This window comes from Zalophus californianus, chromosome 1 (genome assembly GCF_009762305.2).
Source record: "Zalophus californianus isolate mZalCal1 chromosome 1, mZalCal1.pri.v2, whole genome shotgun sequence".
In the NCBI taxonomy this organism is placed as follows: domain Eukaryota; kingdom Metazoa; phylum Chordata; class Mammalia; order Carnivora; family Otariidae; genus Zalophus; species Zalophus californianus.
The window spans coordinates 201,926,080-201,941,485 of record NC_045595.1 but is presented as its reverse complement, the minus strand read 5'-3'; the positions used below and the strand labels follow the sequence as shown (position 1 = coordinate 201,941,485).

Below are 15,406 nucleotides of genomic sequence, written 5' to 3'. Positions count from 1 at the left end.
TCCTTAACTTCCCTACATAGTGCAGTCCTCCATCTGAATGGATCAGCTCACCGATCCCCAAACAAACCCAGACACTCCTGCTCTGCCTTTGCCTATGATACCCCTTCTTCCTAAATACCTTTAAGCCTCCACCTCTTGATATCAGACTCATCTTTGATGGCACACTCCAACAACCATCTCACTGATTCCTTCATTCAAGAAATTAACATAGACTAATGAGTTTCAACTATGTGTCAGTTAGGCACACATAAGACAAAGTGCCTACCATCAGGGCATTCTAGTGAGGAAGAAGTGAGGAAGGAGACCATTGTGGCTGGGTCACAGGACGGGAGGAGAGTAATATGAAGTGAGGTCGGAAGGTTGAAAGAAGCGGACCATGTAAGAAGTTTGAATTTTGTTTCCCTAAGAGCAACGGGAAATCACTGACGGGTTTTGAACAAGGGTAAAACACACTTTAGTTTGAAAATGTCCCACTGCTGATGTTTAAGGAAAAATCCTGTGGCAGGAGAGTGAACGTGGGAGAATGGGACCCAGCGAGGATGCTAGAGTCCTGGGTAGAGGTGGCAGCTTGGCTAGGTGACAGCAGGTGAGAAAGGAGAAGTGGGAATGAATTTGGGATGTATTTTGGAGACAGAGCTGACAGGTTGGATGCAAGAATTATAATGAAGAAAGGAATTAAGTTTTTGTTCTGAGCAATCAGATGACAATGTTATTTTCTGAGATAGGAAAGACCATGAAAGGAATAGGTGTGTAGGAGAAAATTAGGAGCTCGAGTTTTGACATGTTAAAATCATTTGTACATGAATGTTCATGGCAGCATTTTTCAGAGTAGCCCCGAACTGGAAACAACCTAAATGTCTGTCAACTGATGAATGAATAAACAAAATGTGGACTACCCCTACAGTGGAATGCTATTTAGCCATAAAAGGAAATGAAATACCTATTCATGCTGTAACATGGAAACTTGAAAACATGCGAAGAGAAAGAAGTCAGACACAGAAAGCTACATATTATATGACTAAATTTATGTGACATGCCCAAAATAGGTAAATCATAGAGACAGAACTTAGTGGTTGTGAATGGGGAGTGACTTTTAATGGTTCTGAGATTTCTTTTTGTCATGATGGGATGATGAAAATGTCCTGAAATTGGATAGTTGTGAAATGGAAAGGTTGCACAACTCTGTGAATATAAAAATCACTGACTTGCACACTTTTAGATAATGAAGCCTCTGTCAGCTCACGTCTGTGAATGAGAATCATGTCTATCCCAGACGCCCACCCACCAGATGTGTACCGTGGGCATGAAATAAATGCCTCTGATCTTGGGGCGCCTCGGTGGCTCAGATGGTTGAGCATCTACCTTTGGCTCAGGTCATGACCCAAGGGTTCTGGGATCGAGCCCCGCATCGGGCTCCTTGCTCAGAGGAAGCCTCCTTCTCCCTCTCCCTCTACTGCTCCCCCTGCTTGTGCTCTCTCACTCTCTCTGTCAAATAAATAAATAAATAAATAAAATCTTTAAAAAAAATGCCTCTGATCTTAACAAGCATTGACATTTGGGGTGGTTTGTTACAGCAGCAAAACTAGCCTTTCTTCATTGATGTGTTCTTCAAGAAAATAACAAAGTGATCTCAGGCACTTTATAAGCTGAAGCCCTTTCAAGTATTAATGACATATCAAAGGCAGTTCAGCAAAGCAGTTAAGAGCCTGGCTTTGTCGCTTGATTCTGCTTATTAGCCATGTGACAGTGAACAATTTATTTAAGCTCTCGGTCCTCAGTGTTCTTATGAAATATCACAATACCCACATCATAAGATCACTGTAAAAATGAAATGAATTAACATTTGCTAAGTGCTTAGAAAAGTGCATAGTAAATCCTGCCACTATTTACAGTGATAAAACATAAATAAACAGTACACGTGAAGTGTTCAGGAAAGAACCTAGCACAGAGTAAGACTTCCATGAATATTGATTATTACTAATATTTAGAATAAAAACAAATAATGATCAAATACTTGGCTGGGAATCTTTCTCGGGGGGGGGGGGGAACAAACAAAAGGAGAAGGGGGTGGGGAACAAATTCATGGCTCAGCTCTGGTGGGTTTACTTCCCTTTCTATTCAGGTACGTCCTGAGAAAAGAAACAGAACACAGGGGAATGGAAAAGACAAACGAAGGTTTTTTTCTTTAATTATCTCTGTCACCCAGAGCAAAAGGAAACAGGCCACCTGTGACTGGCACCGAACACGCCTGTCCACGGGAGATAAGCAGCTCGGGGCGATTTCACAGAGCCAAGTAAAGACAAATTCCTTGAAATCTCATGAAAGGTTGGCTCGGAATTTATCAGGATGATTTATTCATGAGAATCACCTGAGATTCTCATTAAACATACTGATTTCCAGAATCTCATGGTAGTAGTGGGAGAGGATTGCTCTGGAAATCCAAATTTCAAACAAGTTCTTGAGAACGTTTATTCTGCCCCTTGGTTATTTGAGAACCCGGGCAAGTCTGGTCCTGCAGCTCAGACGGAGCAGCTGAAGTACCACTGCCACCAGGTGGCAGTAGATCCAAATTACAGGTTCCAAAGGCATTGGATGGGAGAATCAGCAGTTCGATTTTTCCAGCAACCCCTCAACTGTCGCGTTAAAATGAGGGCAGTCACCTCACAGACATAGTTCACGTTTTCTGGATTGGCTGATGTAGAGTTTACATAATTTGGACCCTTGAAGACACAGCTTCTCATCACTTTAAATCATTCCTTTTGTTAAAAACTGAATTTGGAAATAGACGTTATCTTTTGAGTCTCTCCAACTATACACTTTCACAACGTGTAATCAGTTTGTAGAATAAAAGAAACCATACTTACTTATGGAAAACGATCTGTAAAAAGTTCTTCTTTTTTTAAGTGTTAAATTCCAGTTCGTGACCATACAGTGTAATATTAGTTTCAGATGTACAACACAGTGATTCAACGCTTCCATGCAACCCCCGTCCTCATCACAACAAGAGCACTCCTTAATCCCCATCATGTATTTCCCCCATCCCGCATCCTCCTCCCCACGGGTAGCCATCAGTTTGTTCTCTATAGTTAGGAGGCTGTTTCTTGGTTTGCCCGTCTCTTTTTTTTCCTCCCCCTTTTTTCAGTTGTTTTGTTTCTTAAATTCCACAAATGAGTGAGATCATATGGTATTTGTCTTTGATGACTTATTTAGCTTAGCATTGTATCCTCTAGCTCTATCCATGTCGTTGCATGTAAAAAGTTCTTCTCTCAAAGAAACTGAGAGAGTGACATCTTAATAGAGAGAGGGAGATGTCTGACTGAAATAATTAGTTTTGCCTGTTGGACTCTATGATTGTCTATTAAGGAGAGAATAAGCAAAAAGAGTTGATATTGATGACATTTTCTTTTTCTACTTTCAGAGAATCTAGACCCTTATTCACCCATAAAACAAGGCTATTTCCTAAACAGTTGAACTGGAACGGAATAGACTTAGCTTTGCTGAGCTCAGATTCTTTCTGGTTTACCTTCGTCACGAGAAATGGTCACACAAGGCAAAATGTGAGCAGAAACAAGTGTTGCATCCTTAAATATAACTGGCATTTCATAATGGATCACAGCATCCAAGCTTGTTTTACTAGGAGTCAGTAAGAAGCAAGCACGGTACAACGTGACTTTGAAATTGAGCATCATTCCACTCAGCCCCGGTGTGGCAACTCCACAAATCAGCTTGGCAGTGTTCAAGATGATTTACAACAAAGATTGTATGTTATCCATAGGGGAAAAAAATGCATTAACAAGGAAGATGCTCATAAATAAAATACATGAAATTACCAGTAAAGGATCCACAACCATCCTATTACTTGGTGTCCCTGCAGCCTCTGTAAAAAGACTTGCTCTGATGGTTACATGTATCAATGTTTTAAAAACTAAAAACTAAAAACTAAAAACTAAAAAAGAAAACAAAATTCTTGAAGTGAAATTCACATAAAATAAAACGAACCATCTTAAAGTGAACAACGTTGCGGCATTTAGTACATTACATTTTCGGTGTTTTGCAATCGCCACCTCTAGTTCCAAATATTTTTCTTCGCTCCAAAAGAAACTTCACACCCATTGAGCCGTGGGTATACCCGTGTTTTTGAACGGCATAGGGAGAGAATTTTAAGACTCTGGAGAGGTGTTCACATTGTTGCCAAAGCTTTTTTAGTCTAGCTCTGTCTTGGGAGGAGTTTATAAACAGAGGATTTAAAGAGTCTCACATGATGCAATCAGAAGGGTAGTTAAATGATGGGGCACTGATGAAAAGAATTCAATTGCCTGTCAGGGATGGCCCCTGGCTTTGAAGATACCGCACATTCCTTTGCCAATAGAAAAGCCAACAAAAATGTGGGCCATGAGTCTGTGGGTTCCTTTATGTGCATTTTATTACCAAATAAGAGACTTATTTATGCAAATTAATGGAAAGATGTTTAGACAACTGTGTCATGCCCACCAGCTGGGGGTATAAAAAGCCTTCTGCAGGAGGAGACCTGCATTCACACTCGGGTAACTCGCTCTTCCCCATCTATCCTATTCCACCTCAACTCCTGCCACCATGACTCGTTTCTTCTGCTGTGGAAGCTACTTCCCTGGCTATCCTTGCTATGGAACCAACTTCCACAGGACCTTCAGAGCTACCCCCCTGAACTGCGTCGTGCCCCTGGGCTCTCCCCTGAACTATGGTTATGGATGCAATGGCTACAGCTCCCTGGGCTACAGCTTTGGTGGTAGCAACATGTACAACAGGGGCTGTTGCTATGGCGGCAGCTGTTTCAGGCCATGGGGCTCGAACTCTGGCTTCGGCTACAGCACTTACTGATGGACCCAAGTCTCCAGGCAACTGCAGAACTCTCCAGCGATTCTCTGTGTGCGAACCAACCTGAAGAGCTATGACTGTCTTCCTGCCTCCAGGTGTGCGTGGGAGATACAGCCTCTGTCTTCTTGCTGACTTCTTACTGAGCTCCTGGTCTTTGATGATGCTGAACAAGCCACCCAGGCATCCAATGCTGAACTGATGCTCACCTACAGCCAAGGAGAGCAAGATGTGGTTCTCCCACATAACCTGAATTTTAGGCGTGAAGCAAGTAGTTTGCCTCTTCTAGTTGCTCTGCTCCTGTATTATTAAATTCTACATTGACATCAATGTATCACAATTGGGTGTGGGTAGGGTAGAAGGGGGTTTTGCTGTCAGTCTCTCAATAACATAAATAATAAATAAATAAATTTCATTCAGCACACATATTTTTGCTCCTGTTATTTATTTTGCTCTGCTTTTATGCTTTTGAATTCCTCAGCCAGTTTCAACCTCTAATGGCTGACTTGAACCAAATCTTATTTTGAGTTCAGACTGTACACCAGGATAGGGTGATGCCTAATTATTTTGTCCCTTAATGTTAAGATTTCAGTTTCTAAAAAGGCCTTAAAAGTGTCCTAAATTAAATCCAAAGTACACTGCCATTGTCAGTGTTTCTCTGTGCCGATTATAAGCAGGAATGTTGCTTAGCTGTTGAATGCTCAAAAACTTCTTTCCTTCTTTCATTAGGGACACAATCCCATTTTGATTCTTTCCCCTTTTCCCTGCTCTTTATGGAACTCAGCTCCAGAGGGATTTGAACCCCACAGCCTGTTGGAAGAATTTCAACTAAATGGACTTAGTTACGAATCTTTGTTTTTAGGAGTTTCTAAGATTTGTTCAATAAAGGGAAGCCAACAGCTAAAAATCACATAATATTTTTTTTCCTTTTTGATAGATGAGTCTTATTTTTCCCATCCTCTTCACTTTTGATTATACATATAGCTGTATTAAAAATGAAGCATTCGTTCTTTGGAATGATAGTTGCCACCAAAAGCACTTGAAATGATAAGTGGTTTGTACTTAGAAAATGCTTCTGGTCTTGCCTCCTGAAAAATCTCTGCTTTACTGAAGCACAATACTTTGTTTGAATGAAAGCTTACTCATTCACATATCAAGTATTTATTACACCCCTGCCTCTCTCAGAGAAGGTGCTCCATAATTGCTCATTGACTTGTTAAATCTCTTCTCTATGGGTGCAAAATATAGTATAATCCAATATAAAGTTCATTCACGTATGCATGAAATAATACCGGACTCTGGCCACTGTGTTAAGAATTTGGGGACTATAAAAACCACCTAAATAGAGACTGGCCCGAGAAGCTGTTTTCAAGAGATGCTCACTCAATAGACACTCACCAAGTAGACCCAAGGCCAAAGATTGTCCTAAGATTTGGGGGACATAGGGACAAATAAAACATAATCCTTGCCCTGAAGATTTAAATATACTTTATTCAATATATAAAGAGCACTTAATAGTCTCCTATTTTATACCAACTAATGTGCTATAAATGATTATACAAAGATAAATAGATATTCTTTACTCAGTTCTTCCCAAGGACTTAAAATAGGAGACAGCCTATGGTCATTTAGCCTTAGGCATTTAGCCTAAAATCAAGGACAGTATAATTATTAAAATGAGAAAATTAATATTGATATATTATTATCTAAGTACAGTACATACTCCAATTTTTTCAGTTGCTCCAATAATGTCCTTTGGAGTTATTATTTGCCTTTGTCCATATGAACATAGCATAAACAGTGTGGTAAGCTTGCATAGAAGGGAAGTTTGGGTATCTAAACATGACCATGAGAGAGGTGAGTTAAGAGTTACATATGGAGACAGACATGTGTGTGCAAAAGGGAAAAAGAATTGGGCTATCTGGAGGTGAAGTGGGCTTTCACTGGCAACATTCCAACAAATAGGTAGATAGACCTACTGGTGGGGAGATTCCAGGGGCATCAAGTACTAAATGGATGATTTGGGATCTCTACCAACCATAAGATTCTAGATTCTATCATCATGGCTAACATTTACATAAAGTGTCATTGTTCTAAAACCATAATCATTTTTGTGTTTTGCCAATTAGATATTTTTTTATTTTGATGTAATTTCAGATTCACAGAAAAGTTGCCATGACAGCGCAAGGAAATTCTGCATGCCTGGATTTATTAAATGTTTACACTTTGCCCCACTTACTTTATCACTATATATAATATGATATACATACAGTACTGTATGTGTATAATATATATAATATTTAGGGTAACAAATCTACTTCAGAATATATTTCAGGTATCATGACCATTTGTCCTTAGAACAAAAGCAGAATAATCATGAAAATAAGAAAATTTAATATTAATACTGTTATCTAATCCACAGTACATACTCAAACTTAGTTAATTGTCCCAATTTGTCCCTAGGAGTTATTTTTCCCATTGTCCCTGAAGGATCTGAGCCAGCATCATGTGTGTCTCCTTAAGTTCTTTAATCTGCATCAGTTCCTCAGCTTTTCTCTGTCTTTCTTAACCTCAGCCAATTTCAAGGATGCAGGTTGATTATTTTATAGAATGTCCCTTGGTTTTGGTTTGTCTGACTTTCCTCATGATTAGGTTCATGTTTTAAACATCTTTGTTAGGAATGTCATAGAAGCAATGCTGTGTTCTTCTTGGTGCGTCCTATCAGGAGTCGCATAATGTTGGTTTATGCAAATTTGATTGGTATGAATTTTGATCACTTGGTAAAAGTAGCATCTTTCATGCTTCTTCATTTCTTTTGTCATTGATAACTAGTGTGTTGATACTCTGACGCTATGTAAACATCCTACTGCTTATCAAGTTTGTACCCACTAATTTTAGGATTTATTTGCAACTTTTTGATTTTATATATCCTTCTACTATTTATTAGTTGGCATTCTACCATAAGAAGGAACTTTCTTTTCCCTATTTAGTTTTTTGTGTGCTTATTTGTATCAATATTTATATCAACATAAGCTTGTGGATTCTTATTTTGCTCAATATGTTATAATCTGTTAATGTTATTTTTAATTTTGATGCTCAGATTGCCCCAGATTTGGACAGTGGGAAAACCTTCACACAGGCTCCTAAGTTCCTTAGAAATGGCCCCATCACCATTTGATCAATTCTTCAATTTCTGGCTCAACAGAATGTTCCAGGCTCATCTTGAACCTCTCTGCAGCAGTCATAGAATCAGTGATTACTCCAGGTCTCTAGATCCCGTAAGTGAAGACTGCAATTTAGAAACTTGTTGCTATATATGCTCATTTATACCTTATCATATGCTATAACAATCATTGCTATGACTATCAATCATCCTTTCAGATTTAATGATACACTAAAAAGCTGTGCTGGAGCTCTGCATATGGGGGAGAGTTCACAAATGATTCATTTAAGGTAAAAGAGGGGCTGGCTGGCCCTTAGGTTGGCAGCGAGGTGGGGGGCCCCCAAATGCCAGAGTGCAAAGGTCATTTGTTCTAAAGTTCAAGTGACCATACTGGTTGCCCACAGGTTGAACACTTCTGTTCTTTAACTAGATTTGCATTTAACCACCCTATCTCTGTTTTAGCCCCAATCCTTATATTTTCCTGTGTGTTGCAATCCTGATTCTCTCTGCGGATTTGGAGGGGAAGATCAGCTTGCTCTTTGCTTATAGCCCCCTTTCATGGTCTGTGCTATGGTTTCCTCTTTCTTTCTGTTTTCTTTCCATCTCCTTCGCATCATCCAGATACTTAGTTAATCCCTCTTATCAGTATTGTTCCTACAATTCTATCACTGTTGGCTTCTACCTTTTATTATAATTGAATGGGTTCTGGGGAGGGGAAAGGGCAAAGTCTGTTTGGTCTGTCTGCCATCTTTTCTTTTTTTTTAAAGATTTATTTATTTTAAGGGGGTGGGAGGGGCAGAGGGAGAGGGAGAGAGAAATTCAAGCAGACTCTGCTGGACATGGAGCCCCACTCAGGGCTTGATCTCACGACCCTCAGATCATACCTGAGCCTAAACCACCAAGAGTTGAATGCTTAACCAGCTGTGCCACTCAGGTAGCCCTGTCTGCCATCTTGAAGCTAAAAAGTATAAATACCTTAAAAAGCACAAGAAGGGATTAAGTACAACAATTTGTCTCCTTTCCTCCTGCAGTAATGATGTGACAGGCACAAGGATGGTTTAATTTCCCTATTTATTTGCATGACAGTAGTTTTGTTTTTTTTTTTTTTTTTTTTTTGAGGTTGGCTTCATTACCTATCCATGTTACTGAAGAGAAAACTGATATTAAAAAGTTAAATAATTTGTTTGAGCTGTATCATCCATTTGTAAAGAAAAAAAGTGCCAAGATATAGCCAAGGAGTGTCTGACTCCAAATCCAACCCTCCACTCTAAAATGAGTTATATAGCGCTTTTAGAGTTATAACACTCTTTTTCAGAACTATTCCTGCTTAATGTCACTTCTTATGCCATTGATAATTATGCCTTATATTTACATAGTGATTTACAGTTCACAAAATACTTCCATAGAATCTTATTTAATTCTTTTTTTATTGGGATATGATTGACAACATTATATTAGTTTCAGCTGTACAACATAATGATTTGATATTTATATATATTATAATCACCACAGTGTCTAGTTAATATCCATCACCATATAGTTATAGGTATTTTTTCTTGTGATGAGAACTTTTAAGATTTACTCTCTAAGCAACTTTCAAAAATACAATACCGTATTAACTATAGTTACTATGCTGTACATTATATCCCCAGAACTTATTTGTAACTGAGAATTTGTACCTTTTGACTACCTTCACTCATTTTGCCCACCCTCCACCCCTGGCTCTGGCAAGCACCAATCTGTTCTCTGTGTCTATGAGCTCAGTTTTTGCTTTTTCCATCTTTAAGATTCCACATATAAGGGACATCGTGTGGTATTCGTCTTTCTCTGTCTGATTTACTTCACTCAGCATAATGTACCATCCATGTTGTTGCAAATGATAACGTTTCCCTTTTTTACATGAATAAAATTCCATTATATATCATATATTTATCCTATCTATCTATCTATCTATCTATCTACCTATCATCTATCAATTTTCTTTATCCATTTATCCATCAATGGATATTTAGGTTACTTTCATGTCTTGGTTACTGTAAAAAATGCTGCGGTAAACATGGGGGTGCAGATAACTTTCCAAATTAGTGTTTTCATTTTCTTTGGATATATACCCAGACATGGGATTGCTGGATCATATGGTAATTCAATTTTTAAGTTTTTTGAGGACCCTCCATACTGTTTTCAAAAATGGCTGCACCAATTTACATTCCCACCAACAGTACAGATGGGTTCCCTTTTCTTCACATCCTTACCAATACTGAATTCTATTTAATTCTGACAATTACCTTGGGAGATCAGGTATCATGAAGAAATTGGTGTAAATTAAGCAATTTTCCTGTGGGCAAAAATCACCAAGTGAGAAAGCTGAGACTTGAACCAACTCTCAACCTGGGGTTTCCAGATTCCTTTTGAGCCCATCCTTTTATCACTGATAAGAGAGGCAGAATGTTAACTTGGTATTTGCTGATTTGACCATAACTGAGATTATCAAGATCCTCCATTAGTTCACAAGCTTGCCAAATAAATTTTAGTGAGTATTAGGCTCCATTCTCTACCCTGATACCAAGTCCTTAGATTTCCCCTCCTCATTATGCCTAAGAAATGCTGTTAGATCTTTATTCCTAATATTTCTGTCTGCTTCACACCTTTGTCATTTTGCACCTGGATTACTACACCAGCTGCCTATCCAGTCTGCCAGTCAGTCCCCAACCCCTCTTCCATACATCAGATATAATCATCTCTCAAAATGTGAATCTAATAATATGGCTTTCTTTCACAAATTCAGGTTATTTTTTGATTACTTACAGATTTCAGGATAAAGATCAACTAGTGGCTCACAAGACTACCGATTCCTCTAGCCCCATTTCTTATTATATGTCCCTACCATGCTTTCCTTTCTCCCACAATTGTACCTGCCGTAGTTTTTGCTCCCTTCTGTCTCCCCTTCTTCATCTAACTCCAACAGATCCTTCAAAAAGACTTCCTCTACCCCAGGGAACTTCCCTTGTGTTAGTTTGAAAGCCCCACCTCTACTTTAATATCATACTGTTCACACTGCATTGCCAAAGTCCACCGACCAAGACTCCCAGGAACACACTGCAGTCTTGCAACCAACTTGTTGCAAGAGCAGAAATGATGCAACATGAGAAATTGCAGGATTTCTCAATAAGGGGGTTTTAAGAGGGGTTTGTTTTAAGATTTGGGCTTGAATGAGGTAATTCTGGAAAGGACTAAAGGAGGCAGTGGTCTTTTCTGTATTGGATACTATCTGTAACAAATTGCCACAGACTTAGTGACTTAAAACAACACAAATTTATGCTCTTACAGTTTTGGATGTCAGAAGTTCCAAATGGGATTTACTGGGCTCAAATCAAGGCATTGGTAGGACTGCATTCATTCGATTTCCTAGCCTTTTCCAGATTCTAAAGGCTTGCCCCCAATCCTTTGGTTTGTGTCCTCTTCCTTCATCTTCAAAGACAGTAGCACAATACCTTCAAATCTCTCCCCCTGATTCTGACCTTCCTACCTTCCTCCTTCACTTTTGATTACACTAGGCCCACCTAGATAATCCAGGGTAATCTCCCTACCTTAAAGCCAGTGGGTTAGCAACCTTCATTCCCCTTTGCCACATAGTATAACAGATACACAGGTTCCGGAATTAGGACGACAACGTCTTTGGGGGACCATTACTCTGCCTGCCACATGTACTGTCAGGAAGCAGGCCTAATTCTATGGTTGGGTGTTTTAACAGTTTTTACCTGTTAAAACACAGGTAGTGGAGGTAGAATAAGGCTAAATGTGTTATTGGTCAAGAGGCAACAGTCACTGATGATGATGCCTAGTCATGCTGGGTTTGAATAGTGTTCCTGTTTCCATCTGTTCTTGGACATGATTACAGAGTGGCCTTGTTTTTGTCTTCCTGCATCATTGTCACAGACCTACCTTGTCTGATTTGATGTTCCAAAGATTGTGTATGAATGTGGGGAATGCTCTGGTTTATTATTAATGAGGTGAGGGCTGCTGATTATCTTTCTTACCATCCTCGATTCCCTCGCTAGAGTGTGTATGCTGTAAGTTCCTCAAGGACAAGGACTGTGCTTAATTCACTGTTCTATCACCACTGCTGTCTTCTACACACTTGATAAATATTTGCTGGATTAATATAATGATTTTAAACCCTAGAGAAAAAGCTTAATCCTTTGCTCCCTGAAATATGGTCAGAGGACAAGCAACATTGGCATCACCTGGGAGCTTATTCAAAAGGCAGAACCCTGGGCTCCTTTTGTACTCTGCGCTCTGACGTTTCAGGTGATTCATGTGCCCGTAAAGTTTAAGCACCGGCCCGGTCCTGTTGATTCTTACCCTGAAGGAAGTAGAGAGGGACATACCTCTCACTCTTGATCTCTAAAGTACTGATGAAACGGTATTAACATTTTCAGCAAAAAACAAAGTTTTTAAAAGTCTGATTTTTCCTATGCTCTTGTTCTATTTTTATTGCTAGTTACAGAAAAACTAGTTTATGTGTTTCATTTCCACTGTGGATAGAGGAAAAGCACTTAAAACGGAAGCAGGGGAACTTTCTGTTAGGTAAATGGAAATATTTCTTGCTTCTAAGGCCTGCCAGGCAGAGACCCCTTAGGATATTCTGTAAGACTCCTGAACGTGTTGAGAATCGTTGTCTCTAAAATACCCTGTTATTTCTCAGACACCAGTCCCTTTGCAGTGACGTGCCTGAGACTCCTGACATTATCTTTGACCACAGCGTTTGAAGTCGAGTGTCCTGTTCTTTCTTCCTCCCTTCCCAGTCATCCTTCCCTCTTAGTAATCTCTTTACAAGTGTGCCTCATTATCTCCATTTTGAAGCTTCTGCATCCTACGCACTTGGTCGCAACTACAGAATTTTCAAGGCTTCCCTCATGAGCAGCCTTAAATTTTAAGATAAAGAAATCTTTGGGACATAGGTTTTCACTTTCACATTTAAATTTATTTATTTGTATATTTAGTTTTGGGTCAGCAAAGACTTTGAGGACATGATGCTTCCAGTAGCTCAAGTTTACTATCATTTATTGTGTAGCGGTAATATAAAATATGATTTTTAAGGTCATCAGAAGGACATCACCTAAGGCCTTCCAAAGGGCAACCAATGAGTAAATATGTTGAAGTGTCATGCTTCCAATCATCAGTGAGGCTGTTTAGCACTGAGGTAGCACAGCAGATCATAATTTCTTATCTTTTATCCTCTGGACTAAGTCAGCTTACAGGTTGGTGCTGTGCTGTTCCTTACAATTTGCACACATTCCCAGTTTCTGGCTCTAACTCTCCCTTTGTGTCCAAAAAGTGGACCTCAGCTTCTTGTTTTGCGTTACTAAGAATAGAGAGTAGATGCTAAAAATGACCTTCATATCCCACCAGTGACTAAAAGCTGGCAGCAAAAACATACCTTCCTTGGAATGACTTTTCATGTTGGTTGTTAAAATACCTGTGAGGTGTTTCTGACAAGAGTCAGTGAGCTTATTATGCATCCAGGCACTACTGTGGTGTCACATTATTTCTTAAGGACACATCATGGGCTCTACATCAAATGGCAAGCTTCAGTAATTAGGTGCTTGCTCTGATAATTAACCAAGTGGCCTCACAAATGTGGCTTAGCCCCACAAGTGCTGAGATAGCAAGGCATTGAAATTGCGTCTCAAGTTAGCCCTAAGACTTGGTCAGCAAGTTCTGGCTCTGTCATGTGACACTTTGGGGGTATATTGTCTGGTAATCATATTTGACTGCATGCGATCTTGACTTCAGTCCTGTGTTTCTTGACCTTGGCTCTATTGACATTTTGGGCTGGCTAGTTTTTTGTTGTGAGAGTTCAGGGGGTGGTGCTGCCCTGTACATTGTAGGCTGTTTGGCAACATCCTTGGCTCCTACCCATTAGATGCTAAGTAGCATCCCCCCAGTCATGACAAACAGAAATGACTCCAGACATTGCTAAATGTCTCTGGGAAGCAAAGTTTGCCATGATAATAAGTCACATTAGCTCTGGCTTATTAAACCGGGCTAAGAAGGTGTTTCCTTTTTATCCTTCACCATCTCGTGCTCATGTCATTTTGAGTTTTGTGTTTTGTTAAAGAGGACACCTTTTCAGATAGCTTACCATTGAACGCTACAAAGTACTCAAGGTGTGACCACTGCCTTTACTGGAATCACTTGGGCTGCTTATTAAAAATACAGGTTCCTTGGCCGTCCCCCCAACCCAGTGAATAAGAATCTAAAGGAATGAGCTTGGAAATGTGCATTTAAAACAGGCATTCAGGGAGATTCTTGCACAGACTAAATTTTGAAAACTATTGTGGTGGAACGTTTTGCAGAGATTTCAACAATTCTCTTCTGTGATTCCATCACTGCATTTTGCTTTTTAAAGTGATGGCAGCTGGGAGCCCATTACTTTGTCTTAGCAGGGGTGTGAAATACGGTGAGCAAAAGTGCCGTATATAGTTGCATGCTTAGTTGACCAAATTCCAATGAGAGAGGGTTGCACTGTAATCTTGGGTCATCTGTGATTTTGATGTGAAAATCATACCATGGTTGAGTTCCAGGGAGTCAACTTACCTCATTTTACAGTCAAATGGCTTGGGGCTCGGAAAAGTAATTTGCCTAAATTCTCCCAGCAAGTGCGTGGCCAAATTAGGTTTAGAATATTCATTCATTCATTTACTCAGTTGATATTATTGAAAACTTACACTATGCCTAGTAGTGAGCAAGGCACTGAGGGATCAAGGCTGATTAAAGACATCATTTTTGCTGATCATTTAGCAGGTTAGTGAAGCAGATACCAGTCACACAGATGAAGTTAAAGGACAACTGTGAAACATACTGCAGATGTGGGGGAGATGGTGGTCTGCCATGATGCCATGATGCCATGATGCCATGATGCAGGGGAGGGCAGAAAGACCTGCCAGAGGAAGTGGTTGAGCTGGTGTCTAGAGGCTGGTGGGAGAGAAGAGGGAAAAGAATTCCATCAGAATATATAGCAAGTGCCAAGGCTTGAGAGCTAGAAGGAACATGGTACCTTTGAAGCTCTAAAAGACGGTGAAGGTTAGGCATTGAGTTGGAGGCTTTTAGGTCAGTTTAAAGATAAATTTAAAACATTATCCTAAAGGCTATGGGAAGCTATTGAAATATTTTTAATGTGAGTATGTTTGTGTGTTTTTGTGTGTGTGTGTATGTGTGTCTATCATAACCAGATCTGCCTTTTGTAAACGCTTTGGTTATTGGAAGCAGATTGTAAGGAGGGAAGCTGTCACTTGCCTAGTTCTGAGGCCACTGTAGCAGTGTAGGTACATAAATAAATAGCTTGCATTGGGTAATGTATCAGGCTGAAAAATGGGACCCCAAATTGTT

At 39.7% G+C, this 15,406-nt stretch overlaps 2 protein-coding genes across 2 annotated transcripts in view; both read left to right on the top strand.

Annotated features, from left to right (window-relative positions):
* LOC113918256 (keratin-associated protein 8-1) overlaps positions 1 to 15,406 on the top strand; it is a 49,562-nt gene that overhangs the window by 27,063 nt on the left and 7,093 nt on the right. The window lies entirely within an intron of this gene.
* Positions 4,594 to 4,857, top strand: LOC113918255 (keratin-associated protein 7-1). Its single transcript, XM_027586551.1, has one exon. It carries the CDS (start codon positions 4,594 to 4,596, stop codon positions 4,855 to 4,857), a length of 264 nt encoding a protein of 87 aa, XP_027442352.1.